Source organism: Phaseolus vulgaris, chromosome 5 (genome assembly GCF_051622355.1).
Source record: "Phaseolus vulgaris cultivar YP4 chromosome 5, ASM5162235v1, whole genome shotgun sequence".
In the NCBI taxonomy this organism is placed as follows: Eukaryota; Viridiplantae; Streptophyta; class Magnoliopsida; order Fabales; family Fabaceae; genus Phaseolus; species Phaseolus vulgaris.
The window spans coordinates 41,691,633-41,719,136 of NC_143502.1; the positions used below are offsets into that span (position 1 = coordinate 41,691,633).

At 31.3% G+C, this 27,504-nt stretch overlaps 3 protein-coding genes and 1 long non-coding RNA gene across 4 annotated transcripts; 2 read left to right on the forward strand and 2 right to left on the reverse strand.

The window, feature by feature from the left end:
- The first annotated feature begins 2,898 nt into the window (after positions 1-2,898).
- Positions 2,899-3,347, forward strand: LOC137834539 (uncharacterized). Its single transcript, XR_011084915.2, has 2 exons — positions 2,899-2,973; positions 3,129-3,347. It is a non-coding gene; the product is annotated as an uncharacterized LOC137834539 (long non-coding RNA).
- A 4,409-nt stretch (positions 3,348-7,756) lies between these two features.
- On the forward strand, positions 7,757-13,836 carry LOC137835857 (WD-40 repeat-containing protein MSI4). Its single transcript, XM_068644588.2, has 15 exons — positions 7,757-8,056; positions 8,142-8,205; positions 8,291-8,377; positions 8,459-8,521; positions 9,772-9,837; positions 10,006-10,080; positions 10,181-10,256; positions 10,580-10,775; positions 11,175-11,256; positions 11,963-12,036; positions 12,227-12,338; positions 12,447-12,521; positions 12,997-13,076; positions 13,278-13,377; positions 13,668-13,836. The coding sequence occupies exons 1-15, from the start codon at positions 7,938-7,940 to the stop codon at positions 13,761-13,763; spliced, it is 1,365 nt and encodes a 454-aa protein (XP_068500689.1). The 5' UTR covers positions 7,757-7,937; the 3' UTR covers positions 13,764-13,836.
- Positions 13,837-16,010: 2,174 nt separating this feature from the next.
- LOC137835858 (CA-responsive protein) lies at positions 16,011-18,783 on the reverse strand. Its single transcript, XM_068644589.2, has 6 exons — positions 18,270-18,783; positions 17,416-17,468; positions 16,863-16,950; positions 16,671-16,769; positions 16,353-16,477; positions 16,011-16,257 (listed from the first exon to the last, which is right to left on the reverse strand). The coding sequence occupies exons 1-6, from the start codon at positions 18,693-18,695 to the stop codon at positions 16,221-16,223; spliced, it is 828 nt and encodes a 275-aa protein (XP_068500690.1). The 5' UTR covers positions 18,696-18,783; the 3' UTR covers positions 16,011-16,220.
- A 1,883-nt stretch (positions 18,784-20,666) lies between these two features.
- LOC137835859 (beta-galactosidase 1) lies at positions 20,667-26,619 on the reverse strand. Its single transcript, XM_068644590.2, has 19 exons — positions 26,217-26,619; positions 25,987-26,082; positions 25,756-25,868; positions 25,608-25,674; positions 25,401-25,493; positions 25,157-25,300; positions 24,870-24,958; positions 24,651-24,756; positions 24,472-24,559; positions 23,920-24,038; positions 23,657-23,821; positions 23,204-23,382; positions 22,967-23,076; positions 22,702-22,811; positions 22,467-22,577; positions 22,283-22,393; positions 21,768-21,973; positions 21,359-21,689; positions 20,667-21,223 (listed from the first exon to the last, which is right to left on the reverse strand). Exons 1-19 carry the CDS (start codon positions 26,382-26,384, stop codon positions 21,113-21,115), a joined length of 2,517 nt encoding a protein of 838 aa, XP_068500691.2. The 5' UTR covers positions 26,385-26,619; the 3' UTR covers positions 20,667-21,112.
- Positions 26,620-27,504: the final 885 nt, after the last annotated feature.

The following is a 27,504-nucleotide window of genomic DNA, read 5'->3' on the forward strand; positions in this document are numbered from 1 at the left end:
TCGAGGTTAATAATGTTGCCATTCAAAACATATTACGGATCAAATGACAAGGCTTAATCAAATCAAATCAACATTCATAAATAACAAACTGATAAGTATTTAAAAAACCAGATGAAAACATTGTTATCTGTTATAGCTGCAGATAAAAAAGAAGTTACAATAAAAGGCTTTGATAAGTATATTTGAGAAATGCATGAGAAAGACGTACCCATTTGCATGGATCGGGATTGGTTTGAAGAACGTTGAAAAGTTAAGAGAAAGGTTAATCTCTCATCTTACAGAATCATTTACAATTTTGCTTTTGTTCTTATAAACTATCTTCAAACTGTTTTATTTTTGTTTTACGGTGTCAAACATTTTTCCCTTTTTCTTAACAAAATTCTTCTGTGGAGAATTGTTTACGATCTAGCCTATTTTATGCATCTTTAAATTTGGAAAACGTTTTTATTGAATTACCCTTTATTTTCATTCTTCTCATTTTCAAGATCTTTTGAAGTTTACAAGAAAATATTTTTTCTATTTTATTCTTAATAATATTTTAAAATCACATTGCAATAAGTGTTGCTAATTCGCTTAATGGATCTTTCTTACATTAACAATAACCTGTTTGTGTGTAAATATGTGATTGTTTCCATTTTATATCTTATCTCCATTAAATTATAATTTTTTTTATATTTTAGTATACCTGTGTAATTAAGTAAAATACTAAGATATTAATTATTTTTCTATTTTGCTTTTATATTAATATTTGATTTTATTTTAATATTACGCGCATTGCTGTCATTTTCAATTTTTTCTAAAACATTTTATATATGCAGTTTTGAGTATAGAACAATTTTAAATTTTGAAGGTTGATTATTTCTCTTTGCCACGTGTAATGTTTTTTTAACTACTCTCTCCACTTCTTCATTAACTTCAATAACAACGTATTCTCTTTAAAAAAAGTTGAGATAAATTGTTTTTAAAAAATAATAAAAAAGTAAAAAAATAAAAAATGGATACACAGCTCTCTGGATTTCCACTAGTATATATACAAATTTTGGGAGGTTAGAAGTTAAAAAAAAAAGTGGTATGTGGAATTAACAGAAAAAAAATTAATTAATATTAATTTATATTAAATGTATAAATTAATGATAAAACAGCTAAAAATGAGATGCTTATGAATATTTAATGTAATATATTTAATAAAGATAATAATCAATGTTTATTTAAATATTATACACATGCCACTTCAGTTTTGTAATCAACAATCGTTAGACCTTTGAAATTATTAATTTATTTTTATTTTTTTTACTTTTGAAACCGTGTTAGATAGGGAAATAAAAATAAAATGGTGTAAGATATGGAAATAAAAACAAAATAATACTAGATGGGAAAATAAAAGTAAAAATATTGTTATATAAGGAATTAAGTTATTTTCATTCTTGATTTCTAATAAAACATTAAACAACAATTTAAAAAATAATAATAGTTATTTAATAACATTATCTGAAAAATCATATATATACCTATATATAATGGGGATTCCCCTTCATAACCGTTTTTTATATATATGTATAATCCATAACTGTTTTTGATATATATAAAACAATTATTAATTTTATTTTTAGTTATTTTGTAATTTTGTAAATATAGTTTTTGAACGTAAAACAGTTTTGAATTAAATTTTTTGAAATATATATTTATTTCTTTAGTTTTCACTCACAGTTTCTTTTCAATTTGAAATTATATTTAGAATTTTTATTTTCGTTTTTCTCTCCTCCTTTTTCTGACTTTATCCGTTATCCACATCATTTTCATTAGATAAAAAGATTCATTCTTCAAGATAAGAGTAAGAAGAAGAGCATGCATAGTCTCTATAAGTGAGTTTTATTTTCTTGGATGTTTAATTGTTAATGTTATTCATTTTTATTTTTTTTGCTCTGCTTTTCATTTTCGTACACCGAAGGCGGATGAATGTGTTATGAATATGGAGTTTCTCATCTTATTCTCTTTTTTTTTTTCTTTTCATTATTATATTTCTCTTTTTTTAGTTTTATGTTAGTAACAACAAATCAAAATTAGTGAGCATCTACGGGGAGGATGAATGTGAACATTAGAAAATAAATATTTTCTTAAGGTTTATTACGGATTTTCTTATCTTATTATTCTTTTTTTTCTTTTCATTATTATATTTCTCTTTTTTAGTTTTATATTAGTAACAATAAATCAAAATTAGTGATTCACTTTTTTAGTTTTATGGTAGTAACAACAAATCAAAATTAGTGATTCACTTTTTTAGTTTTATGTTAGTAACAACAAATCAAAATTGGTTATGTTTATTGTGTTATAAATTTAAATTTGTTTAATATATTTTTTACTATTAAAATAGTAGGTTGAAACTCATAAATGATGAGAGAAAATATTTCTATCTTATTTTTACTTAGTGATATTTGATATTTAAAAGATATAAATACACATAATAATATACAATATAGTAATAATAAAAAAAATGCATATGCATTAACTTTTAATAGAATACATTAACTTTAAACTTAACTACATTTAATGAATATTACATTTAATAATATTATTAATTTTATCATTAATTAATATATTAAAAAATTTAATTAATTCAAACCTACACACAAAAAGAATCGTAATTCATTATTTTAATAACAATGACAAATTTGTAAACTTACAATAAACCATCCTCACAAATCCACTCTATCATCCCTCAATCCAAACAACCTCACATATTCTCACTCATCCTCTCTAATCCTCACAAATCCACTCCCTCCCCTCCTCACAAATCCCCTCCTCAGTCCAAACAAAGCCTTAAGGTCAAAAATATCTCAACGGACTTAAGTTCGAAATTCATTCATTTTCTATATAAACATGGGTCGAAGGTGATGTTGTATACCAAGATGGAGATTTCAAGAAAATCTTCTCTCATGTTGGCATTCTTATTGGCTTTTTTCATCATTTCTTCAGGTTACAAAATCATACTCTATTTCTATTCTATCTTTCACCATTCAATCCCATTATCCAAATTTTTATAATTATTGTAATTTTTCTCTCAATTAAATTTATTTTTGCTTACTTTTTCTTTTTTATTTATAACATTGTTCTTACATATTTGTATGCAGATATGATCATGAATTCTGAAGCAACAAGACATGCAATTGGGAGTTGTAACAGAAATCCACAAGTCTGTAATGAAATATGTTCAAAATGTTTTTCATGCATTTGTGAGGAGCACACTTGTTACTGCAAAAGCCCACCTTCAAATAATACTATATCATTTAGAATATAGTGAGATGGTGATGTAATCATTATTAATTAAAATAATAAAGGATTATCAATGATATCACTACACCAAAAAGCAAAATTAGCTGCAAAAGAAAGTGAAGGTGACGTGGGAACGCTAAATAGTGTCCACTAAACCTTCATTATTAAAAAAATTTAAATAAAGTGTGGGTAAGCGTGGGTTATATGGACATAAACTAAAAAAAGGAAAAAAAAATGCGTAGGTCAAACGGTCACAAATGAAACTATAAATAATAAATATTTTGTAGGTTAAGCCCACGCAAACATAATATATAAATTTTTAAATTAAATTTAAATATGTAATAAAATTATGAAGGTTAAGCCCACGTGTAGTCAATCCGTTGACTAAGTCCACACTTTTTTGAATAAACAATATAAAATATAATTCTGTGTGGGCAACATGTAGGCTAAGTCCATGTTTCTTTAAATAAATAATATAAAATATAATTTTGTGTAGGAAACATGTAGGCTAGGCCTACGCAAAAGAATACACCACTTGTGTCTCACACACTCGCCACTATTTTTATGTCGAGCATATTAGTTTTCAAATTTTAATGATAACTACGTTTTTGCTCCATTTATAGCTAGTGTCCCTTTTTGACCCATGCTAATAAGCATATTTTATGTAGTGTATAAATCAAATTTTCATTTATCTTTCTTTTCTTCTATTATACTTACTATTCATTTTGGTTATAGTTACTCCCAAACAGTTATACTTGATTTTTTTTTTTCAAAGTAAACTTTTCCTTGGTTATATTCATTGAATAGGTGAAAAAGAGAGTTTATAATCACACTGAAAAAGGAAAAGTTCTTAATAAATTTTATTATCTTAATAAACTTTATTTATATACTATAGTTTCATTAAATAGTCAATTGAACACACTCCCAAACGGTTAAGAATAAATAATTTAAGGAGAAAGTTAGACATTTGTAAAAAGTCTAATAACAAAATAATGAGTATTATAACATTTTTAACAAATTTAATTATAATAGACAGTAATACCATAAAATAAGTTTAACTCAATTTTAAAAAATATATTTATAAATTAATAAAATATACACTTTAATTAAATAACATGATTTAATTGTTTCTAAGTGATGTAAAATCTTTAAAACGAATTTTTATTTTCAAATAATAGAATTGTGGACAATTGGATCCTTCCAAAAGTTGAAATCTCAAGCAAATTTAGTGGTAACTATGATGATTTTGCATCGTTAGTGGTAGTAAACTTATGTGTTTTTGAAAGTATCTCTTTTCATATAAAGAAATTGAGGGTTTAGGGTAATTTTCTTGTTGAGAAATTAGCAAGATATTATTTTTATAAATTGCAAGTTTTTTTTTTTTTAAATGTGGTAGGTAAATCCATACAAAAAATTACATAAATTTAATAAACTCACAAAATATCTATATGAATGTTCTTTTACCTTAACATTACTACCAAAAGTTTCACTATAATTACATAATTAATTAATTTATATATATATATATAAATATTTATTTATAACATAAAATAATAATAATAATTGATTTAATGGAGATTTTAATCTTTAATAATGTAAAAATAAACTTCATTAATTTTTTTTCTTGCAGTGATCATATTGTCAAATTAACCAGTTAAATTTTTACGTTTTATTTAAATTTAAATTAAAAAACCTAATTTGATGGTCAACTTTATATCAGAGAGTTGTAACGGAAAACTGGCATTTGTTTAAGATAAAATAAATTAATGTTTATATTTATAATTAATAAATTAATTAATGCAATTTGACTTTTAGGATATGTAGAAGAAAATGCTTAAGATAATGTAGATTTGAATATCATGTTTTGCAACAAGATGGATACAATATAGCCTACTAAAAAAATAGTATTTGGAATTAACAGAAAAAAAAAGTTAATTAATATTAATTTATATTAAATGTATAAATTAATGATAAAACAACTAAAATGAGATGCTTACGAATATTTAATGTAATATCTATACCTTCTATACCTATTTATAAAGGGGATTCTCCTTTTAACTACCATCTTATTTTATTTAAATTTTATATTTATCTTTATATCTTATTTTATTTAAATTTTATCTTTATCTTTATATCTTATTTTATTTGTCATTTTGTGAAGAGTTTAAATTTTATATCTCGAAGAGTTTAAATTTAAAACTAAACATTGCACAATGATGTTTGTTCACGAGCATGATATAATTGCATCTTTTTCTCCCGTTCATCTTCACTTTTATCCTTTTTCTATCATTTTTTTCTCCGGTTTATCTTCACTTTTATCCAATCAAACTTTCTATCATCTTTTTTCATCTTCACTTTTATCCCATCAAACTTTCTATTGTCATATTCAAATTACCAAAAGTCGCACCCCTGTTCCAGAACCCACGAAATCAATCAGTGAGTTTTGTTTTTCAATTATAAAGTATATTTTGTTGGGGTAGTTGGGGCCGCTGATGCTGTTGAAAATGGACGGTCACAATTTTCCTTAATAGGGTGCAAGAGTTACATGGTTGAAAAGATCGATACTTCTAGGAGTTTGTGGTGTAAAGAAACTCAACAAAGCAACAATAATAATGATTCTTTGGACATTGCTTTTATCATTAAAGGGGTTTTTCCTTAGGTCTCATTTGGAGAATTGTGTGTTCCTATATATTTTGAGATTATTATTTTGTAATCACGTGGTGATGAGTGTGCATCCTTCCAGTGGAAGGAATGAGGAATGTGAGAAGACCAAACTTTTGGTTTAAGGAAACTCCATTCTAAAACTTTGATTCATGTTAACTACGAGAATGAAAGTAATAAAATTAACAAAATAATGTTGAAGGAGAGGGTGGAAAAGGAAAGGGTGGGAAAGGTGAGTGATGTTTGCTCGGAATGTATAAGAGCAAGTACTATACACTAATAATTATTTTGTATTTTTTCACTGTTACTAATAATATAAACGTGATATGTGAATAATAATATTGTTTATTTAATTTTACTATTAAACATGATTATATAAAATTAAAAAAATGCAGATACGTGTCTGTGCCTGTGTTCCCGCTAGTACATAGATAAAAGGGATAATACTTTATTTTTAGATAACAATCTTTTTTCAACATAAAGTTTATGTTATTTTAATAGAATACTTGTACTTCTCCTTCAATTTTTTCTGAATGAGCAACTTGCTATACTCTTTCCGTTCTTGTTTATAAACAATAGAAATATTTTTTAACTATTTTTATTTCATTTAGTAATTTTTATCTTAAATATCCCAACTTTAATTAACATTCAAGTTTTGGTCATTGCGTGTATTTTTAGTGATGGAAGAGGCCCAAACACCACTTCAATTGAAAGCCCAGCAACATGTCATATTGGGTCAATCACTAGGGCCATGGCTAAGAAGCTTTAAGAGGATTGGAACACTGCCACGGATGGCAGAGAGACATACCTATACATGCTCAAAGACGCCATAGTCCCTAGTGTATAATAGCTTTTAAAATTCTTGTCAAAATTAACATAGAATATTTCTTTTTGTAATTTTGTTACAAATGACAATTGGTACCTAAAATACCAACCCAAGTTTAATTAGAGTTTCCTAAACTCTTAATGAAACTTAGGCCGGTCCAAGCTAGCCCAAAGAGGAGCGCAAGTTATAGAACTCGTTGCACATGCTAAATTCTAGAACATACCTCCCATGTGCTCAATTTTTAGGCGCCACTTATTTTAGATTAGCTTTGAATTTCCTTCTCTTTTTGCCTTGTGTAAACCGGCCTCCATTGCTATTTAAGGATTGCCTTGACTCTCTTGATTTTACAAGAATAATATAATAGTGAATTGTTGTCAAATTTGAGCCAATTTCACTTATTGTCAAAAACCTCTCAAGGTTAGACTATTGATCTTCAACATTACACACTACCAAAGAGAGATGGCCTCACCACTCTCATTCCCTACCTAACATGCACCTCCAAGACCACCACACCTCTTAGGAAGGCCTTGACCCTAAACAATCCATTGTGCTTTCGCCGATCATCAACAAAAACTCAAATCATAAATACACTTCTCCATTATTTAGTTTTTTCATGAGTCATTATTTTTTGTATGAGTAATTTTTGTTTTACGACGACATCTAGGTATTAGGATACCAGTTATATGACATTTAATGTAATTAACTATTTTAATCATAGTATTGTGTGTTAGTTTTTAGGATTACAGTTGTAATAGTTAATAAAGTTCATAATTAATTACGACATTGTTTAATACTTTTAAAACAGTTTTTCCCATAGGATAACTAAATAAAATAACATTCGTAATATTCTGTATTTTTTCAATAAACAATCTTTATTTATATATTTTTCCTTTCTTTCAGACATCTTAACTGAAATGTTGTCTAAAAAGCCAAACACACATTTTTCTCAGGATTTGTTAATTAAAAACATTTATATACAAATTTGGAGAAATGCCATATGAATGAGTGAGTGGAAGTACAAATTTCCGTACAATAAAATAAAAATTTATATATATATATATATAGAGAGAGAGAGAAAAAAGAGAAAGGAAAAAATGGCGGGAACTTGAAAGCATTGGGAACAAAACTGTGTTATGTTAGTGTTTTCTCTTGAAAACAATTACAGAGATTTGAAACGGAGATGAAGGAGAAGGAGAAAGAGAGGGTGGAAGAGAGGTACACACAGTGGAAGTCTCTTGTTCCTGTTCTCTACGATTGGCTCGCCAACCACAACCTCGTTTGGCCTTCTCTTTCTTGCAGGTTTTATCTCTCTCTCTCTCTGTGTTTAGGGTTTTCCATTTTCCAAAACGATTTTGATCAATTATGCGGTGTCGTTTCATTGCAGATGGGGTCCTCAACTGGAGCAAGCAACTTACAAGAACCGTCACCGGCTCTATCTCTCCGAGCAGGTTTTCTCCCTTCCTTTGCTTTTACATTTCCATTTCAACGGTTTTCTGTTGTTTGTCTCATTGCTTCGTCTTTTGTTCTTCTCAGACTGATGGAAGTGTTCCCAACACTCTCGTTATAGCCAATTGCGAGGTTGTCAAACCCAGGGTTGCTGCTGCTGAGCACATCTCTCAGGTCATCTCCATTGCTGTTGTCATTCCATTTGCATTTCGTTTTCATTTCTTCCCAATTTACCTTTTTTTGGTTGTCTTTCAGTTTAACGAAGAATCACGGTCTCCTTTTGTCAAGAAGTTCAAAACTATACTGCATCCTGGCGAGGTATGCTTCTTACTGGCTCATGGGAGCCACACTTTTTGTTTAGGTATAGTTTCTCCTTTCAGACGTATTTATGCGCTCATAAATGCCTTGTTACCACTCAGGCTCAGCCATTTGCAATCACTATTTTAAATCAATAACGCAAATTTGAATATCTTTTATATTGTTTTATATCATGTATTCTTTTTGGATCACCATGTTATTGGTATAATGTTTATATTCTTAATTTTGTTTATATGTTTTTGGTAAGGATATTTTGTTTATATTGATTATATTATGCTATATGCGTATAAATTCTCCAAAATCACAAAAATAACTGACAGGCAATGATGACCATTCATAATTAACAGTAAAAGTCATAGGTGTCTGAACAAAAACAGATAAGTAAATACCATAAAAAATCAAATACAATATATTAGGAATAATTTATTATAAATCATCATCTTCTAAACATTAGGTTTCTTTATTATTTTCATTACTATTACAGCTGTAGGTTTCATTTTTGACAATTGAAATCCCAAAAGGCCCTACTGCCTTTGTTTGGAGAGTTTTTTGGGAATCAATACATAGCACCACTTAGTTCTGCTATGGCCACTGTTCAACCTGCTATCTGGTAGTAGAATCGAGATACAAGTAGTGTATCGGAGAGTTGATATTATGAATCGTAAATCGTTTCGTATCGTGAATCTTAAGATTCATAAACATTAAAAAATGTAATATATACTTAAATATATAAGATATGAATACATGCAAGATACAATAAATTATATAAATTATATATATATATATATATATATATATATATATATATATATATATATATACCACACAATTTCACCAAAACAACCCCTATGGTGCATACATGTTATTAAACAAATTATGTCTATCTTTTTTTATTTACTCATTTTTTAAAATCCACACCGATTCACACAATACGAAATCGTTTCGGGATTCAGCGATTCTTTGTGCGAATCGCATGATACAACTAAGATTCAGGGACGAAAAAGATTCTTCACACGATTCGTATCGTGGGAGGGTGAAACCATATCGTTTCGTACGATCGTATCGTGAATAGTAAGATACTAACTACTATAACTACGACTGTTATATTAAACTGCTCTGGTACAAGACAACAGCTCCTATAGCATGCTGGGACTGCTCTGTTGCTATAGAACGCTATTTTAAACCCTGTTAATGCAATCCATGGAGTTTATTTCTAATTTACTTGAGCATTGGTTTACTTTTTTTTTCAGGTCAATAGAATCAGGGAATTTCCACAAAAAAGTCATATAGTAGCTACTCACACCGATAGTCCTGAGGTTAAGCAATGAATTTTTTATGTTTCCTTTTCCCTGTAAAATTCGAATACCATTATGTCATGATTTTGAAAAAAAAAAATTACCTTTAAATTTTATCCTCAACTTTTGTGGTTAATGAACTTATCCAAGTCTGATAACTGAATTATAATTTTATATATTATAAAACAGGTATTTATTTGGGATGTTGAAGCTCAACCTAATCGCAATGCTGTTCTGGGGGCTGCCACTTCCCGTCCTGACCTGGTTTATTTTCATACATCTTATTTCTTTAAATAATTTGGTTCTTCCACACCTCTTTATTCATAAATCAGGCACCTGAAACATAAGCTATACCTTTTTGCAGGTATTAACTGGCCATAAGGATAATGCTGAATTTGCTTTGGCAATGTGCCCATCTGAACCCTTTGTACTTTCTGGAGGTTGGAGTCTGTTTTTTTGCCTTCTTATCATAAAAGATGTTAGTTTTGCACTGGTTTAAATTTCTTTCTCAAGCATTAGCTTTTTGGGATCTGAGAAAAATAAGTCATCCCAAAATTTGCAGTTATCAATATAAAACCACAGAAACATTTTTATTATTGGTTGTAATCTTGTCTGGTTGTTAATGTTGCTCCTACAATATTAAACTTTATCTGTTAATTTCCTCCCCACCAAAAGCAAATGGTATTGTCCTTACCCTTTCTGGGTTATTTACTGCTTATGGACATTGGATTTTTGTTAATTTTGTTTGAATTCATTATGGCAGGGAAGGACAAGTGTGTGGTTTTATGGAGTGTTCATGATCATATTTCAACTTTAGCTGTAGAAGAACCCACTGTTAAACAGGGCTCTAAAAGTGGGGGCAATACTGCAAAAGCTACAGAAAACCCTACTATTGGACCAAGGGGCATCTACAAGGGTCATACGGACACTGTTGAAGATGTGCAATTTTGCCCATCAAGGTAGTTTTTTTTGCTGCAATCATACTTGTGTCAATGCCTGTTTACCTGAATCAGAATTATTATGATCAAATTTGGTAAAATATCTTATCGTGTGGTATGTATTTTCAGTAGTTTATTTGTTTGCCTGTTATTTATTGTTACTAAAATAATAATTTTGGTCATTTTATTTTTAATTTATTTTGTTGTGATAGAATTTACTGTCTTAATCATATTCGGTTTGTTATACTGAAGGGAGTCTTGAGTTGTAAGTTGATAAAAAATTGAACTGTAATATTTCAATTTCAAACTTTGTTTTGGATACAAGTCAAATATTAATGGATTGACTTGCTGATTTCCATATCATATTCTCCTTTGTTGTTATATTGTTTTTCTGATATTTTTTGTGACTATGAATTGTAGTGCACAGGAGTTCTGTAGTGTAGGTGATGATTCTCGTCTTATACTATGGGATGCACGAGTTGGATCTGTTCCAGTTGTTAAGGTTTAATTTTTTCAGTTCATCTGCATTATTGCTGTTTTCTTCATGTTTCAAAAACCAAATGTTAATAGCTGAAATAAGTCAAGAAGTGAAGAGAAATATTCTTAGTTTGGCATCATCATTGTTGAAAAGTCACCTTAATTGTAGGTACTCCTACTCCACCTAAAGTTACGACATTTTTGGGGCTTGTCTAAATTGCAATGTTTATGGTGGTGATGGTTTAGTCCCCACATAGACGAGTGAAATGACTAAAATAGAGTATATAAATGGAATGTAATCTCACCTTACAAGGCAGTTATGAGATTAAGTTAATCTTAAGGCCACATTCTAATGTTTTATAAGAGTCTACTAATTTAGCAAGTTTAGATATAAACTCACATTTTAATAATCATAAGCATCCTATCACTTGTGGAGTTTGAATTGCATAATGAATTAAGTTCTTTTGAATATGAATCTACTCTTTAGTGGTCCAAGTGTAGAGATTTTTTGTTACCATTACTAATATTTCTTCTAAGAAGAAAATGACTTCAGTACAACTTATGTTTTATTTGAGGTTTTCTTACCATTTGGATTTTTGGAATATGGTTCTCATAAATCTCATTTGGGTTTGATATTTGTTTTTTTCTTTCAATTGCTGTCATGAAACATTTATATTTAGATTTGAACTTACATGTTCATCCTTTTATCCCATGGTTATCTTTTTGTGCAGGTTGACAAGGCGCATAATGGAGATCTTCATTGTGTTGATTGGAGTCCTCATGACTTAAATTTTATACTAACTGGGTATCCCCTTCCCCCAACTATTGGAATTAATGTGAATTAAGTTCTGATTTTTCTTAGCTATCTTTTTAAGTTCTCAATGCTTTTAATAGGTTTAACTTAGAAGTTAAAATTCAGGTGCTTTTATTTAGCTACCAAAACAGTTTATTCGCCTTCTGAATCCTTGTTCTAACTTTTGTTTCTTTGGATTCAGTTCTGCCGATAATACAGTCCACATGTTTGATCGTCGAAAACTTAAAAGTAGTGGAGTTGGATCGCCTGTTTATAAATTTGAAGGTCATGAAGCAGCAGTTCTCTGTGTACAGGTGGCTGGGAGATTCCGCCTTGTTTATTTTAATTGATGTTTTAATTGCACGTCAGTTATGGGCATTTTAATCTAGCGCTTTTCAACCTACATTTTTCTTCTGTTTCAGTGGAGTCCTGACAAGGCATCTGTATTTGGTAGTGCTGCTGAAGATGGTATTTTGAATATCTGGGACCATGAAAAGGTTTAAACTCAAAATTTAAAGTCAGACCTTGTTGTATCATGCCTCCCCTTTTATTAAATGTGAATTGCGTATAGAATACTGATCAATATAGATATTATGGACTTCAAAATTTTATTGGAGTGCCAGAGCTACTGGAAAATCTGATCACAAAAACCTTTTTGTTATTGTTTATCAATGAATTGTTTGAGCCATTCCAGGAAATATAATAGATCTAAAGGCTGCTTGTCAAAAATATTTGAAAGAATCATTCTCGGCTATCTATTTTTTATTTTACAGCACGGCTGGTCCTATGATCATGATAATTTACTTTCTAAATTATGAAGATCAGGTTTGATGGGCTAGCTTATAGCCATCTTATCACTAATTCCATTTTTATGATTTATTTCATTGATGTCAGATTTTTTCCTTATATTGCATGATTGTTTTTGTTATCTAAATTTTTTTTGGTGTAAAGCTAAAAATTTGCCACTTCTAGGTTGGTAAAACAACAGATTCTGCTGGTTCAAAATTATCAAATACCCCCCCTGGTTTATTCTTTCGACATGCTGGGCATAGGTATGTATAATATTGAGTGGTTGCGTGCATTCATTTCTTTATTAAGTTCATAGGAATTCAACCTTATGTTTAACTGGTTGGAGTTTTTTGTTACAACTTGGACTGTTCAATTGCATAATATTGTAATTTGCCGTGATGTAATAAATGGCTGGTGATGGATTTTATTAAGAAGTGTTCAATACGGTGTGCTTGTGCTTTCAGGGATAAGGTTGTTGACTTCCACTGGAGTGCATCTGATCCGTGGACAGTTGTTAGTGTCTCTGACGATTGTGAAAGTAGCGGTGGAGGTGGCACCTTACAGGTAAACACAAGTTTATTTTATCCTTGGGTTAGAAAGATTTCTCGCCTATAACAGAATGTGGAACAATTGGGGTTGATTTTGGCCAAATCTTGTTATACTCCTTTGTTTTACTTGTATTAAGTAATGAGTTTCTGACTGTTCTTGTGAATTTCTTGGTTTAATTATTACGTGAAAAAGAATTGGAGAGATATGAAAGTACTTTCTGATATTTCTGATATAAAATGTTTTGGTCATTATTATCTATTATAACCTATAATTTTCTGTCTTTTTCCTAACTTTTTATGATGCAGATATGGCGGATGATGGATCTCATATATCGACCAGAGGAGGAGGTGCTCACTGAGCTGGATAAGTTCAGATCTCATATTTTTGGATGCAACTCATGACATTTCCTAAAACTGTTAGCAATAAACACCAGGATTAAGTAAAATGCTAATCGTTCTTAGGTTACAAGAAAAATATCAGTGTAAAAACTTTGATGTTCTGTTCTTTAGTTTTAATTTATAGTTCATCTATCTATCCAAGCAAAACAGATCTGCATCTTTTGCTTGGAATAGAAGGTATATATGATTTTTAGGATGGAATTTAGTTTCCTGTATTTCATGTTCTTGAATCAAAATTGTTCTTTTAGTTCAGTAATTAATATTTGATATTAACTTTTAACTTTTGTATGAATTTTTAAAATGAAATTATACTTTTGATTGAAAAAACTTTATCCTTTGAAATAAGTTGAATACCTGCTGCGATAAATTTCAGGTGGCCTTTAGGTTTGAATTGCATTTAGCCCAGTGAATGAGTTTATCATTTGATAAATGTATTATTTTTGGTTTGAGTATATTAGCTATAAAAGTAAGTTTGGTAGTGTAAAAAATATAAACTCAACACATACTTGCATGTGTAAAATTTTGTAATTTTGATGTTTCATCCTTATTGATAAAGATTGGCCTATTATATATTTTTTAAAGTTTATTAAAATATGAACTGTTTCACCATTTTTTATTATTGTTTAATTGTTACAAGTGTTCCGGTACTTATATAGTTTTATATTGTTTAAAAATTAAGGTCAGTGTCATTTTGTATGTCTTTTTTTCGAAATTTATCGAAGCACATTTCAAGAATAAATAAAACCGTGATGGAACTATCTTAATTAATTTGAGGTCTGAAGAACAAATAATGTCTAAAATAACATTACTTAATTACATATTTTGAATTCTTTAATTTTATTAAAACCTAACTTATTTAAGATGATAAATAATTATGAATTTATAACTTAATGTTTAGACGGTTAAAACTTACGGTTTATATAAATCTTTTGGGACAGTCTGAATATTTTGTAGTGTAATTTGATACTTTCATAAAAGTGTAATTTGAGTTTATAAGATATTTATAGTTTAACCCTTAGATAAAAGTTATATTCCATATAAAATCATTCATTGTGTCATAATTAGTATAACTTGTAGAGTATTATGTATTTTGTTCCCTTTATAAATCAATTCACGAGTTGGTGAGATGAATTTATTGATGTTAAGTTTAGCTTGTTTAACAGGTTAATTTGTAGTTGAACTTCAGTTTGAGCTTTTAAATTTAATTTGGGTTATTAATAAATTGAACTTTAGATAGCTTGTGAGTTGTGGACTTAGGGGTGCCTTTCAAGTGCTCTTCAGTTGCACTTTCTGTCATGACTTTTACCACTTCACATATTTTTAGGCTATATTACATTTTTTTGAGGTTGTTTTGATGCATCCCATGAAGTTCTTGGACACCTCCCATTCATCTAAATAAAATGTATGGAATGAAGTAGAGGTGCCAAACAATTTTATAGGTTACAAAAAGAAAAGGCCAGTTTTTGCTAACATTAAACAGAAACTTTTTAACTTGGTATGATCACTTTTGGGTTCAATTTTATCCTTCAAAAATATGTATTCCGAATTGGACATCCTAAAATATATTTTTAGATTCAGAAATGAATTAATACATTTATGGGATGCACACTCTGGAATGTATTATTAATACATTTATGGGATACACACTCTAAAATGCATTTCTAACTTCAAAAATACTTTCTAAAGTATGCATTATGAATTCAAAAATACATTATAGAATAAAAATCCTGAAATGTATAAACACATTTTGAATTTGTATATTTTGGAATGTGTTCCCAGAATGAAAATTCCAAAATGCATTTTCTGGATCTAGAAAAATCCCAGAATGTGTGCATTGTAGAATGTATGTATGGTCATGTCTGAAAGGTATTTACCAGATCCAGAAATATATATGTAATTTTTCAAATGAGAGGTTTGTCATTTGACTCTTTCATTGGGATGCAGACTGCAATGCCCCACTTTTTGTTATGCACATAAATCATGTGCAGCTCTTTTGGGACCAATGTTAGGTATATGCCATCAATCTTTGTTTAGGGTTAGGATTGTTTTCAATCGCTGCCATCAGGCCAAAATATCCACAACTTATACCCATTGAAAATCTAAACACAATGGGCAAGGCAAGGCAATCTTTCATATGGGAGCTCTGTGCTATGGGCTGTTTATCTTACCATCAATAATCCAAATACATCTTTGTTTTACAACTGTTGTTTATCTTAACACAATTGGTGACTGTGTTAGTTTCAACCACTGTTTACTTGTTTCTTAAGTCTGATCATTAATTTCAATATAACTGAATTCCTAAAACAAACTCAAAGTTGTATCATCTATATTCCATTAACAACCAAAAATGCCACAGGCAAAGAACCAAAAACAACATTCCTGTGACAATACACTACTACAGGTATTGGATGTACATACTATACTAACTCAGCAGGTTATAGTTAGCCAAACTAATAGTTATTAGCTGGAGCATAATCTTGATTTCCCATTTTTTTGCCTGTGCAAACCAAGAAAAGTGGTTATTGGTGACTTGAAGCCTAACCTTCTCCTCCAAGAAAAAATGCAAGGGAGAAAGAGCAAAATGAAACTAACCAAAACGAATCTTTCTTCTCCCGTGCTAATAATTCTTCAAAAGAAATGTCAGCAAAATCATCATCTCTGTTCTCTCCTAGTCCACTTGCTTTTTCCTTTTCCATGCAAGCTCCAAGTTCAAGCATCTTCATAAAAAGGTTATAGTTAGCATATCATAATACATGAAATTTTTCATGAACTGATGAAAAGCAAGCTGGGAGAAATCCAACAACCGTGTGAACGAGTAGTGTTTCACGGTAACTCTACATATTTTTGGAATAAATATAAAGAGAAGATGTTCATCAATCCTCGTAGAAAGGCATCAAATAAAGAAAATACCTTTTGGTATGCTGGTGAGAGTTTAAGCTGTTGTTGAAGTGAGTTATAAACAAAGGCGTCCTCTTCTAAACGTTTTTGCTCTAATTCTAGCTTGTATATCTGAAATATTAAAAATTAGATGGTCAAATGTGTCTGCAATCTTAGCTTGATGGCCTGAAAGTTTCCTTAACAACATACTATTATCTAACCAACCTGTTGATGAAGGCGATCAAAAGAAGATCTATCTGCCTTGCATAGTAAAGCCTTCGTTATTACAAACTTACGTTGAATCACATCAGCTCTGTTAAAATAAGAGAACGTGAAAGAATCAGAACAGTACAGCATATTTTTTGGTGTTAGTCCTAGAATAAGAAAGTAATGAAAAGAAAGGAAAAACTTTTATTTCTAAACTCAAACAAGCAAAACACAGAAAAAAACTCTCCTCCAGGGGTTTTGCCCTTTCACAGTTGAGCACTTTCTCTATTCTCAAATGCTAAAAATGCAGAATGACCCGTCTTCCTACATGTACCTAATCCCTATCAATTAACTAACTGCTATAACTGTTCCAAAGTCCTGACTAATTCCTTCAGCTGAAATCTCCAAAATAAACAAATGGGTCACAAATGTCATGCTAGCATATTTCTGAAAGGCAGATAGAAAGTTCCAGTGCCAAATAAGTTTCCACAAGTACACCTGCATGTGCAGGGAGAGAGGGGACCAAAAAGAAAAGAAAACATCAAGTGCTTTATAATAAGTTTGTACATACTTGTGCTGAAGTTCATTTCTAGCGTCAACCAGACTATTAGCAAAATGTACAACCTGCATTACATAGGATAAGGATTAAATTTGTAAGGTGTTCACATAACAAAAAATTTGACACTTGTATCTTTGAATGAGAATTACACTGAACAATAGTGGGTTGAAATTCCTAAGTATCATAAAAAAGAAAAGACCATTCATGATCCTTAAAACAAAAGCAACCTCTGAATGTGAAATATAAAATGGAAATTACCAAAGAAAGTGCACTTTGCCATCAACATAAGAGTTAAGACTTAAGAAAACTCTTTTCACATCCACAAAATCGTTTGGCAAGTCATGTGGTAGAGATAGACAGTATTATCATTCTTGATCACTGAATAGATGTAATCTTGTTTCCTAACAAATTTTCTTTATATTTCCAAAAACAGCTTATCCAACATATATACAAAAGGTGAGTAGGTTGCCAGTGCCTGCACCACATATCTTCCTGAATTACATTTACTAGTTGAATTCAAATTATTTCAAAACTACCAAAATATTAATTGCACGATTTCATCAATCTATAGAAATCACCCTGCTCACTAACACATAAACACCACTCCCAGATGTAAAATCCAAACCCTCATTTCCATTTTTATAGACTACAAGACATTATGCAGTTCAGGAGGAAGAACTAAAAAAAAATAACAGTCTCAAACATAAACAAAAAACACTAAGCTGGTGGCTAAGTTACCAGCAACTGTTCTTCCCCTTTATTTAAAAACAGCACATTTCCATCACTTTAAAGACAACATAGGAAATTAATGAAAAACAAAAACGTAAACGAACAAAACAAAAATCGAAAATTGAAGAAAGAAAAACCTGCGGCAGTGTCAGTTTCTTCAAGTGGTTGCATTTGACAAGTTCATCGTACTGCTGTTTGATCTTTCTCTGCATAAAGCTGCTGGAAGACGTGAACGGGTAGTAGGAGGCCGATTCAAGTCGGAGCGCCGATTCCGAGCTCGAATCGGTATTCTCTTCAACTGGGGTTTGAGTATCGGTCCTCTTCTTCTTAGGCTTCTTCTTCTTCTTCTTGGGGGCATGTTGGGGTGGCAACAAGGTTGGAACTTGAGCAGTGTGGTGTTGCCTTTTGGAGAAACGTTTGAAGAGAGAGAAAGAGAGGAAGAGAATGGAAGAGAGGGATGCGAAGAAGAGGAAGAAAAGAATAGGATCGTGCATTTGTACTTGTGGGTGGCGCTCAACAGAGAATGAGAATGGGGAATACGAATATGAAGGTGGAGGCTCCATGAAAATGCAGAGAGAGAGAGTGAAAAAAGAGATAATATACTCTGTTTTTTCTATTTCAATTTTCTCTTTACTCTTTTTCTTTGGAACTCTTCTCTCTTCCTTTTTGGTGAAACTCTTTTTTATACTTTGTTTAAAATATTTTATTTCAGTTACATTTAAATAAATGACAGGTTGTTTGAGTTTAATAGATCTACTATGCACTAATAAAGATATAGTATAAATTGTAGGTGGTTATTAATGATTTCTAATTAAGTCACATTGTTGACTGTAATTTATTTTTCCTTCCAAAAGAATCAAGATTCATCATGTTTTCATGAATTCTATGATATTGATAATCATTATTTTAGTTGGACTGATCTGTTTTAGAGATTATCTTATTGACTTTCACTTCAATTTTTAAAAGAAATGTTTCAGTTTTTTAAATGTTTGAAATGATTTATGTTTTCATTGACTTTATCTATCTTTTCCGCTCAAAATTTAGAGACCAAATTGACTTTTTCTAAGAAACTAATAAGATATTACATTTGTTGTCACAATGACCAGGCATAACATGAAAGAAATTCAAAACAATTTTGCGAAACTATGTATTAAGAAATAGATTAAAAATAACCCATTTTTAGAACAAATAATTTACAACTAGTTTAGTACTTGTTGCATTAGTTGCATAATTGAAATGAGAGGGTCATTCTAAAATATCAAAACACTACAAGACAATCATGAAATAGAAACCAATTTTTGAGATCAAAATTAATTAGTTGCTATAATGACTAAATTAGAGACCATTTTAGAAACTAAAAAAACTTTTAGTTTAAATGGTTAATAAATTTGCTACCAAATTTAAAATAAAAAATAATTAGTAGTTCAAACCTTAGTAGCTAATTAGAGATCAATTTAGAAATCAAAAATTTTGTTAGCCTTTAAAATAGTATCTAATTTAGTTACTATAACAACTAATTAATTTTAATTTATAAAATTAGTTTCTATTTCATGATTTTCTTGTAATGGAATTATAAGAAAATAAATCGAACATCCTCCAAACAAAATATATCTACAAAATATCATTTTTGAGATCCTCAATAAGCTTCTATTGTGTTTTGCCTAGAAAATTAAAAGAAGAAAAACCAGAAAAATGGCTGTTGAATAGCAAGAAATTATGTTGTGTTTATAAAGAAATAAAATCAAATTTAGATAAAATTACTAGACCTGGAAGATATTTTAGCACTTTACTTGCATGGTTGGGTTCCCTTTAAATTAAACAACTCTCCAAGGCAATAGCTTTTCTGTTGTTTATATTTTACTGATAATAGTTATTGCCTGATAAAGCACTTCTGCACTGAAGTCCTTTTAAGTAGAAAAGAACATCATGATTATCTTCTCTCACATTCAGCAGTGATTAAAGTGTTACAATGTACTACTATAAAGCACGTAAATCAATTCATAATAGATTATTCTAATTTAATTAGTAATTTTGAATTCGAATAAAATGGTCTTCATTATGTGATCTATCTATGAAAGAAAAAATCAGTGTCCCATGCGTGCATTTGTAACAGAACAGAATCATTCAACAAAAAGCAACAACATTCCAAACTTCTCCTTTGACACTTTGCATTTTCTTTAAAAACATTATCTTATCTTCCACTTCATAAATTAAAGATAAGCATGTTAGACATTTAATACTAAGGTGAGTGAGATAACATGAATGTGAATTGAAATTTTGCAGTTTATTGATAACTGTTGAAGAGTACAATGAACTGCGAAATGCATACACTAAAAAGTACTGTCACTTTTATATAATGTTTTATCAAATTTCATCATTCAATCATAGTTTAAACAATTCTGGTAATAGCAGTTAACATTATCCAATCTCATTCCAATGTTTTTCATCAATCCAAAAACATGGTACGTATGATTTCTCTTGGTAGAATCAATATGGTGTTGTGAAGCCCATCAGAACTCAAAACAAGGATAAGGTAATAAGGAAATAAAAAAAGACTGAAATTGATGTGTTTGGGAAGTTTCTTACAGGAAATAAATGGATGCAGATTACAGTGGATAAATAATATTACAGGAAGCAAGAGGCTTCCACACTAAAAGTCTAAAACACTAGCACATGTATTCTGTTGACAGTGTGGTCTCATTGTGCACAAAGCAATTCTTCACCTTTCACCTTGTATAACACACAAGTATATATACACATATCCAAAATCATCTCAGCAATCTTTACAGGCTTTCAACCACATGGTGTGTTGTGTTTTCTGCAACTTCACCTAGGTAAAGCCAAATTAATAATGCTTGTGGTGATCAGAATTCAGAAGTGTAGACTTTGGTTGACCCAAAAGGCTTGTATTGAATAGTGGGGAAAAAATCAATCTGAAGAGTTAAATCTTGGTCCTTTTTATTTTCTGAGGTTAAAATGATCAGGTACAAATGGCTTCTACTGAGAGTTTCTTCATGACATTTGGGCATGGATCTCCTCCAAAATTTTCAGGTGATACTGTTACTGTGCACCAGTTTTGTCCAACACAATTCTGCAACAAGAAAGTTATCCTTGAAATGAACCAACCAAGTAATAATAACACCATGATCATAAATGGATTATTTGACTAGCAGCAAAAAAACCCACTAAGAAAGCATTCCAAAAGAGAGAAAATAGAAGGCAATACCCTTTCAAAGGCATCATAAGACTTGTGAGCATGACAGCTTCCTTCATGGAAGTTTCCACAAGAACCTACTGGAGTACCAAAGCTGGCAAATTTGATTGATGAGATTTTCTGTCCAGGGCTACATGTTAAATGAACTTTTGGTCTCACAGGTGGTTTGCCAGCAACTTGCATCTGATAGCTTATAAGGTTAGGCTGCCACTCATAGATATCAGCACACACACTATCTATATCCCTTCTAACCAAAAAGATTCCATTGGGATCTCCACCTAGTTCTTCAAACACAACCAATAAATTTCCTGTAGGCTTTAGCCATGACTGAGGAACATGATACCTGAAATTATCCACCAGTAATTAGTTTGCCATCAGCATTACACAGAACTTGAGGGCATGTTACTTATTTCTCACTCACCATCTTTGAGAGGCCTCGCCACAATTACTTCTGCATTTATTCTCATTATAAGTTCCAGCATAGTCACAATGATCACAGGCACCGGCAGCTTTATAAGCAGGCCAGAAGCGGCCAAGATTCTGTCCATTTAACCACACTTGACCTTTACCCATGCTGTCCATGTCTAAAGCCAATGGTGCAGTCCCAGCCGGCGCATCGAAAGTTGTCTGAAATGTTAAAAGAGATTGTTCTTTAAAGACCAGCCTCCCAATAAGTTTGTTGAAATTTTGGGGTTTAGTAGAGAAAAGAAGAAAAAGAGAAAATAGAGAGTAATTGATTTGATGTGATGTGATACAAAAGACAAAACACTCTCATGAAATATTATCTTAGGTACTCTAAACTATTCTTATAGAATCAAATACATGATAGTGTTATGAGCTATTTTCAAGATACTCTAATAAGTTCAGCTCAAAGGGTTTTGCACTACATATGTTTAACTGTAAAAGGTTATAGAGGTTCTGTGATATATTACTCACTTTGTACCAAGTCAAAGGCTGTCTTCTAGAAACTAAAGATCCCTGAATCCACTCCACTGAGGAACTTCCACTAAGAGAGTGAAGACTCAAGGTTTCACCTTTAAGACCAACCTAAACAAAATACATAGTTAGATCAACTTCAAGCAAAATCAAGAGAAAGTGTGGTGACTGTTTGAGAAAGAACCTTGTAAGACCATTTCTGCCAAGACAAGTCCCTTCTCCCTTCGTTGAGACCACTTAATGAAATTGGGCCAAGAACACCAGCATTCCATGTTTCAAAATGTGGACCAACATTCTGCATCTCAAATATAGCCATGATCATAATCCACATTTATGATACCGAAAAATCAGCTTAGTATGATGTGCAAGGGTGCATCTGACAATATCTATTTTGAGTGTGACAGAGAGAGAGAGCGAACCGGGAGTCCAACTGCAACACTTAGAAGAGAGATCTTGTTAACACCGGCTCTGAGCTTCACTCCTTCACTAAATGTCAGTTTAGGGAAATTTAAGCTTCCATATGAAGTACCTGATCAAAAGAATAATAGGCTCAATAAAAAGCTACTGGAAAACTATTGACTTCCAATGTCAAATGGTATAAGAAGGCAGATAACTGAAACAATTCTTATTAGTTGTGAATTAAGTAATGCTGAAATCTTTAGGCCATCACACTGTGCTCCTCACCTGATAGTTGACCATTTATAAAAACATGCAAAGCATGCCCAGCAGAAAACACAGTAAGAACAGGTTCCTTTCCGTTTATCAGAAATCCTTCATTGGGATCAAGCACAACACTAGCAAAACAGGAGCAAGGCAAGTATAAGATGTGGAAAAAACAAAACAGATAATAAGATTCATCAATTGTGTTCTAACCAAAGATTTTAAAAAAATGGAAGCAGAGTGCAGACTTGTATCACTCACTCTGTAGAGTACCACAAGTAGTCAGATAAATCTCTTGTTGTATTTAACTGCTCTAACAGGCCAGTCATGGTGAAGGAACTATCATCAGTAGTAGTCGTTTCTTCATTGAATGATAGCCAAGAGAGTCCGCCATGAATAGGAACAGCAGACATCTTCATCTGGGCACTCTGAGAACCAACCTGTATAAATATTTTTGAACTTTTGTTTTAGTTGAAATCTATCACATAAAAACTATAGAAAAAACTCATTTTTTTCTTCTTTTCCTTTCACATATGACAGTTTTCAGAAAATTAAAAAGCAGATTTTCAGGCAAAACAAAACAGAATACAAAAGGTTACTAAATCCTCTCAACCAAATGAGCTTGGCCAAGTTCTTATGTACCCCAAATCTTCATTGCAAATTACACCTTATCAAAGTTAATCTTTTGAAATAAATAAGCTTCCTTTTTCTCACCCTTGCAGTGTTATAAATAGTGTGCTTGCAGTCAGGAAGAATGCTTATAGACCAAGGAGGCAAGTTGTAATGCATACTTCCAAATGCCACTGTTGCATAAGATTTCGGGTTATAGTTTGCAAGGAATGCAGCACAAGCTCCCAACTTTGATTTAAACACATGAGCCTGGACATTAATGATGAAATATAGAAATTCAGTTGTGCTACAAAGCAGTTTAGATAGGATTGATAAATCTCTCCTCACATCACAGAATCAAGTTATACCTCTTGATAGTTTCCAATCTTTGTTACGGTAGGATCTCCCGATACTAAGGCTGGTTCACACAGTTTTATTGCTCTGTGTAAATCCTTCAGATGACCCCACTTTGGTTGCCTGAGCAAACCTGCACAGAGGAACAAACAAAAATGAGAATAAAAGTATACTGTCAAATATTTGAAGCTCTTCACGTATAGTACATCTCTAAGGAAAAGGACCCACTCACAGATTTGGTACCGGCCTAACTGCCAATTAAATGTACCAGATTTTCATTTTCTTAGCAACACATCAACAAGAACCAATACATAAAAATGTACCAATCACATTCATTATTCACAGGACTACCAATACAGAAAATTGCTTTGGATATTTGGATAACATTAAAGGAACAGCAGCCATGTTCTAATTTGTTATAACTCACAAAATTAAGGAATAAAGGACGTTTCTAAATTATATTTTGATATTTATTCCCTGTAGGTCCTACATAAAAAGCAGAAAAAGTATATTATAATATCAGCACTTATTGGTCATATCAGGTATTTTAAATCCTCTCCACTTACCATATTCATCAAGTGGTGCATCATAATCATAGCTTGTTGCAATAAAGGGACCACCAGCAGTTCGACCGAAGTTTGTTCCCCCATGATACTGAAAAGAACAAAATAAAAGTACTTAGATGAACATTTAAAAGGGGTGAGCAATGAGCATACACATCAGAATCAATAAAGAATGAAGTTACCATGTAATAGTTTATGAATGATCCTCCTTTCTGTAGAAACCTTGCAACTGAAAATGCCAAGTCTTCAGCAGGTCGATGAGGAACCGGACCTCCAAACTCAGTAAACCTGCAAGCACAAGAGATGAATAGAGGCAATGGATTATCATGCAATGTCTATAGCTTGAATGTTTCTTATTCTCATTGAAACTAAAAAAAAAAAAAGAAACAAGGCACCAATACCAGCCAGTCCAAGCTTCTGTCCACATCTTTGGCTTGTAAGCCTTATTTGGAGAGAAATAATCACAGTAGAAGCCATTGCAAGTGTTAATCTGGGAAACATTTTTATTTCATATTAGAAGCTGAATGGTTGGAGTCATAAAGGAAAACATCAAGAACAGAAAAATTGAAGTTTCAAATATGATCCTGTCTAGTATTCCCTCCCAGAAATGAGAGTTATGGACAATAGAAAAACGAGTCTACACAAGATAAGAACATTTTCTCAAAAAATACACTTCATCTAAACTTACAAGAGGATCAGGAGTGTCATCTTGCTTGCACATGATCCATGGAACCCCAGTACCAAGTGCCATAGCCATATCTGCTGCCCAATTAGTATAAGCTTTACCAGCACCACCAATTTCATACTCTATAGGTCCATATTCATTTTCAATCTGTACAAAAACACCAGTAGTAAAGATAACAGTGTTAAGGAATGAAAAAGCTAATCACTAAAAAAAATGTAAAATATACGATACACTAACAGCATATTACCTGGGACATAATTATTGGACCTCCCTGAGTCTCATATAACCTCTCTGCTTTCATCAAATCAACAATCTTGGTGGTAAATTTTTGCATTTGATACTTCATTATAGCAGTGCAAAAAAACAAAAAGAAATTAGAAGGTACTCACAGTGAAAAAGAAAAGCTTGAGAAGATTTACCAATTCTTAAGGATCAAGGAAGATTGGAATCTAACCTTAAAAGGTTCATTGTCTGTTCTGAAGCTGATTCCTGGAATGTACTTTAGCCAAACAGGGAAACCCCTGAAAACCAATAAAAAAAACATGTTAAGACATTTTTAATTTGAGAGGCACCAAAATTTCTGCAACGATCGTGTTCACTACCCAAAGTTCCACTCAGCACAGACATAAGGGCCAATCCTGAGATTAACATAAAGGCCCGCTTGCTGCACCAGCTTTACGAACTTCACCAGATCATAGTTCCCCTCAAAATAATACTGCACCAATCAACAAAGCAACAACATTGATTATTCCTCAACTCTCATTTATAACGTGCAGTGTCCCAGCAATGCAAGAAAGAAAAACTAGAAGCCAATATTCAGTACTATGAGTTACCTGGCCAGGTGAAGGCTCGTGCCCGTTCCAGAAAACATAAGTCTGAATAACATCCAACCCTCCCTCCTTGGCCTTCTGAATAAGATCTGGCCACATCTGAAAACAAAGAAACCCCACAAGTTAAAAATGCAAAAAGGGAGAAACTTTAAGCCACCCATTTGAGAAAAAGATGAAAACATGAGGACCCTGAAGCACATTTGAGAGTAACAACATTAATAACACAACAATACCTCAGGGGTGCTCCTTGGGTAATGAATGGATCCAGAAATGAGGATCCTTCTCTGGCCATTAATGGTGATAGCCTTAGAGTCATAGGACACTGAGGCCTCAGCAGAAGCAATGAGAGAAGAAACAACAAGAAGCAGCAGCAAGTTCCACATTTTGAGCTTGAAGCACATCACCGTGATCCACCTTGATGCTACTGGTTATTATTCTATTCTAAGCCCACAGAAGGAAGTAACAAGGAAGTGACTTTGGTGGCTTTAGTTCCTTCTTTCTCTCTCTCTTATTATTATTCCTTACTTTCCTCTTTGCAAAATGATGATCAGAATAAAGTAATTAAAATAAGTGAGAGTGAATATTAGTTACAATTTTCTCTGTGACTTTAATTTGAAGATGTTTTGGTACGAACTCAAGGTACTGCTTTTAAAGGATGAGTTAAGCAGTGAACTGGTTGGATTTGGAGAGAGTGTGGGACCCACTCTGAGTGAGCTTTGGGACCCACACACTTGTCCTTTCGCACACCTCACGCGGACCAAAGCTTGAACCAATCTTTTTTTTTTTTTTCCACTTTTTTTTTTCTTGGCTTTAATAATTAATAATTATTAATAATAATCTCTGTAATTTGTGTTGAGGTTAGTGGAATGTTTATTGAAGAGATGGGTAAAGGCGTGTTTGGGGTAGTGAGAAGCAAGTTGCCCAAAAATAGATTTTAGAAAGTACTTTTTTTTCGACAGGGAGAAAGATTCTCCAGCCAATCCCATTTTCTGGTCGGATCCTATTTTCTGTCATATTTTTTCTGCTTCATTCTCACGCGCCTCCAATTATCGTGACGCCCACTGCCTCAAGTTAACTACATTTTAATTTTTTTATAATTTTTTTTCAACTAGACATCATTATAAAATTTCATATATCATAGAACTGATGCTTTAAATAACAATAATATGTTATTACATAATAAAATATTATTAAAAAAACAAAAGAAATACAAAAGAAAAAAAAATCAAAATTCATATATTAAAAAAACGATATATTATAAATAATTTAGATTTCTTAATAAAGAACTTTAAGAAAAGGTTATATTCTTCTATCAATTTATACCTATTATATCAATAAAAATACTAATGAAAATACTAAGTTACCAAACTTATCCATATATATTTTTTTACAAAATATATAAATAATTATAAACCTAATTTTTCACAATAATTAAAAAATATGTTTTAATTTAATTTAAATATGTTTTTAATATATGACTATGCTTTAATGAGATTTTATATCAATAATCAGGTTAAATTT

Coding starts and splice junctions, on each gene's coding strand:
- LOC137835859 (XM_068644590.2), bottom strand. CDS start 26,384: ATGTGCTTCAAGCTCAAAATGTGGAACTTGCTGCTGCTTCTTGTTGTT. Junction 25,869..25,986: donor ACGAGCCTTCACCTGGCCAG/GTAACTCATAGT, acceptor TGATTGGTGCAG/TATTATTTTGAGGGGAACTA. Junction 22,812..22,966: donor TATAAATGGTCAACTATCAG/GTGAGGAGCACA, acceptor TCTTTTGATCAG/GTACTTCATATGGAAGCTTA.
- LOC137835858 (XM_068644589.2), bottom strand. CDS start 18,695: ATGGAGCCTCCACCTTCATATTCGTATTCCCCATTCTCATTCTCTGTT. Junction 17,469..18,269: donor AGAAACTGACACTGCCGCAG/GTTTTTCTTTCT, acceptor TATGTAATGCAG/GTTGTACATTTTGCTAATAG. Junction 16,951..17,415: donor AGAAATGAACTTCAGCACAA/GTATGTACAAAC, acceptor TTATTTTAACAG/AGCTGATGTGATTCAACGTA.
- LOC137835857 (XM_068644588.2), top strand. CDS start 7,938: ATGAAGGAGAAGGAGAAAGAGAGGGTGGAAGAGAGGTACACACAGTGG. Junction 10,081..10,180: donor CCACTTCCCGTCCTGACCTG/GTTTATTTTCAT, acceptor ACCTTTTTGCAG/GTATTAACTGGCCATAAGGA. Junction 12,339..12,446: donor CAGCAGTTCTCTGTGTACAG/GTGGCTGGGAGA, acceptor CTTCTGTTTCAG/TGGAGTCCTGACAAGGCATC.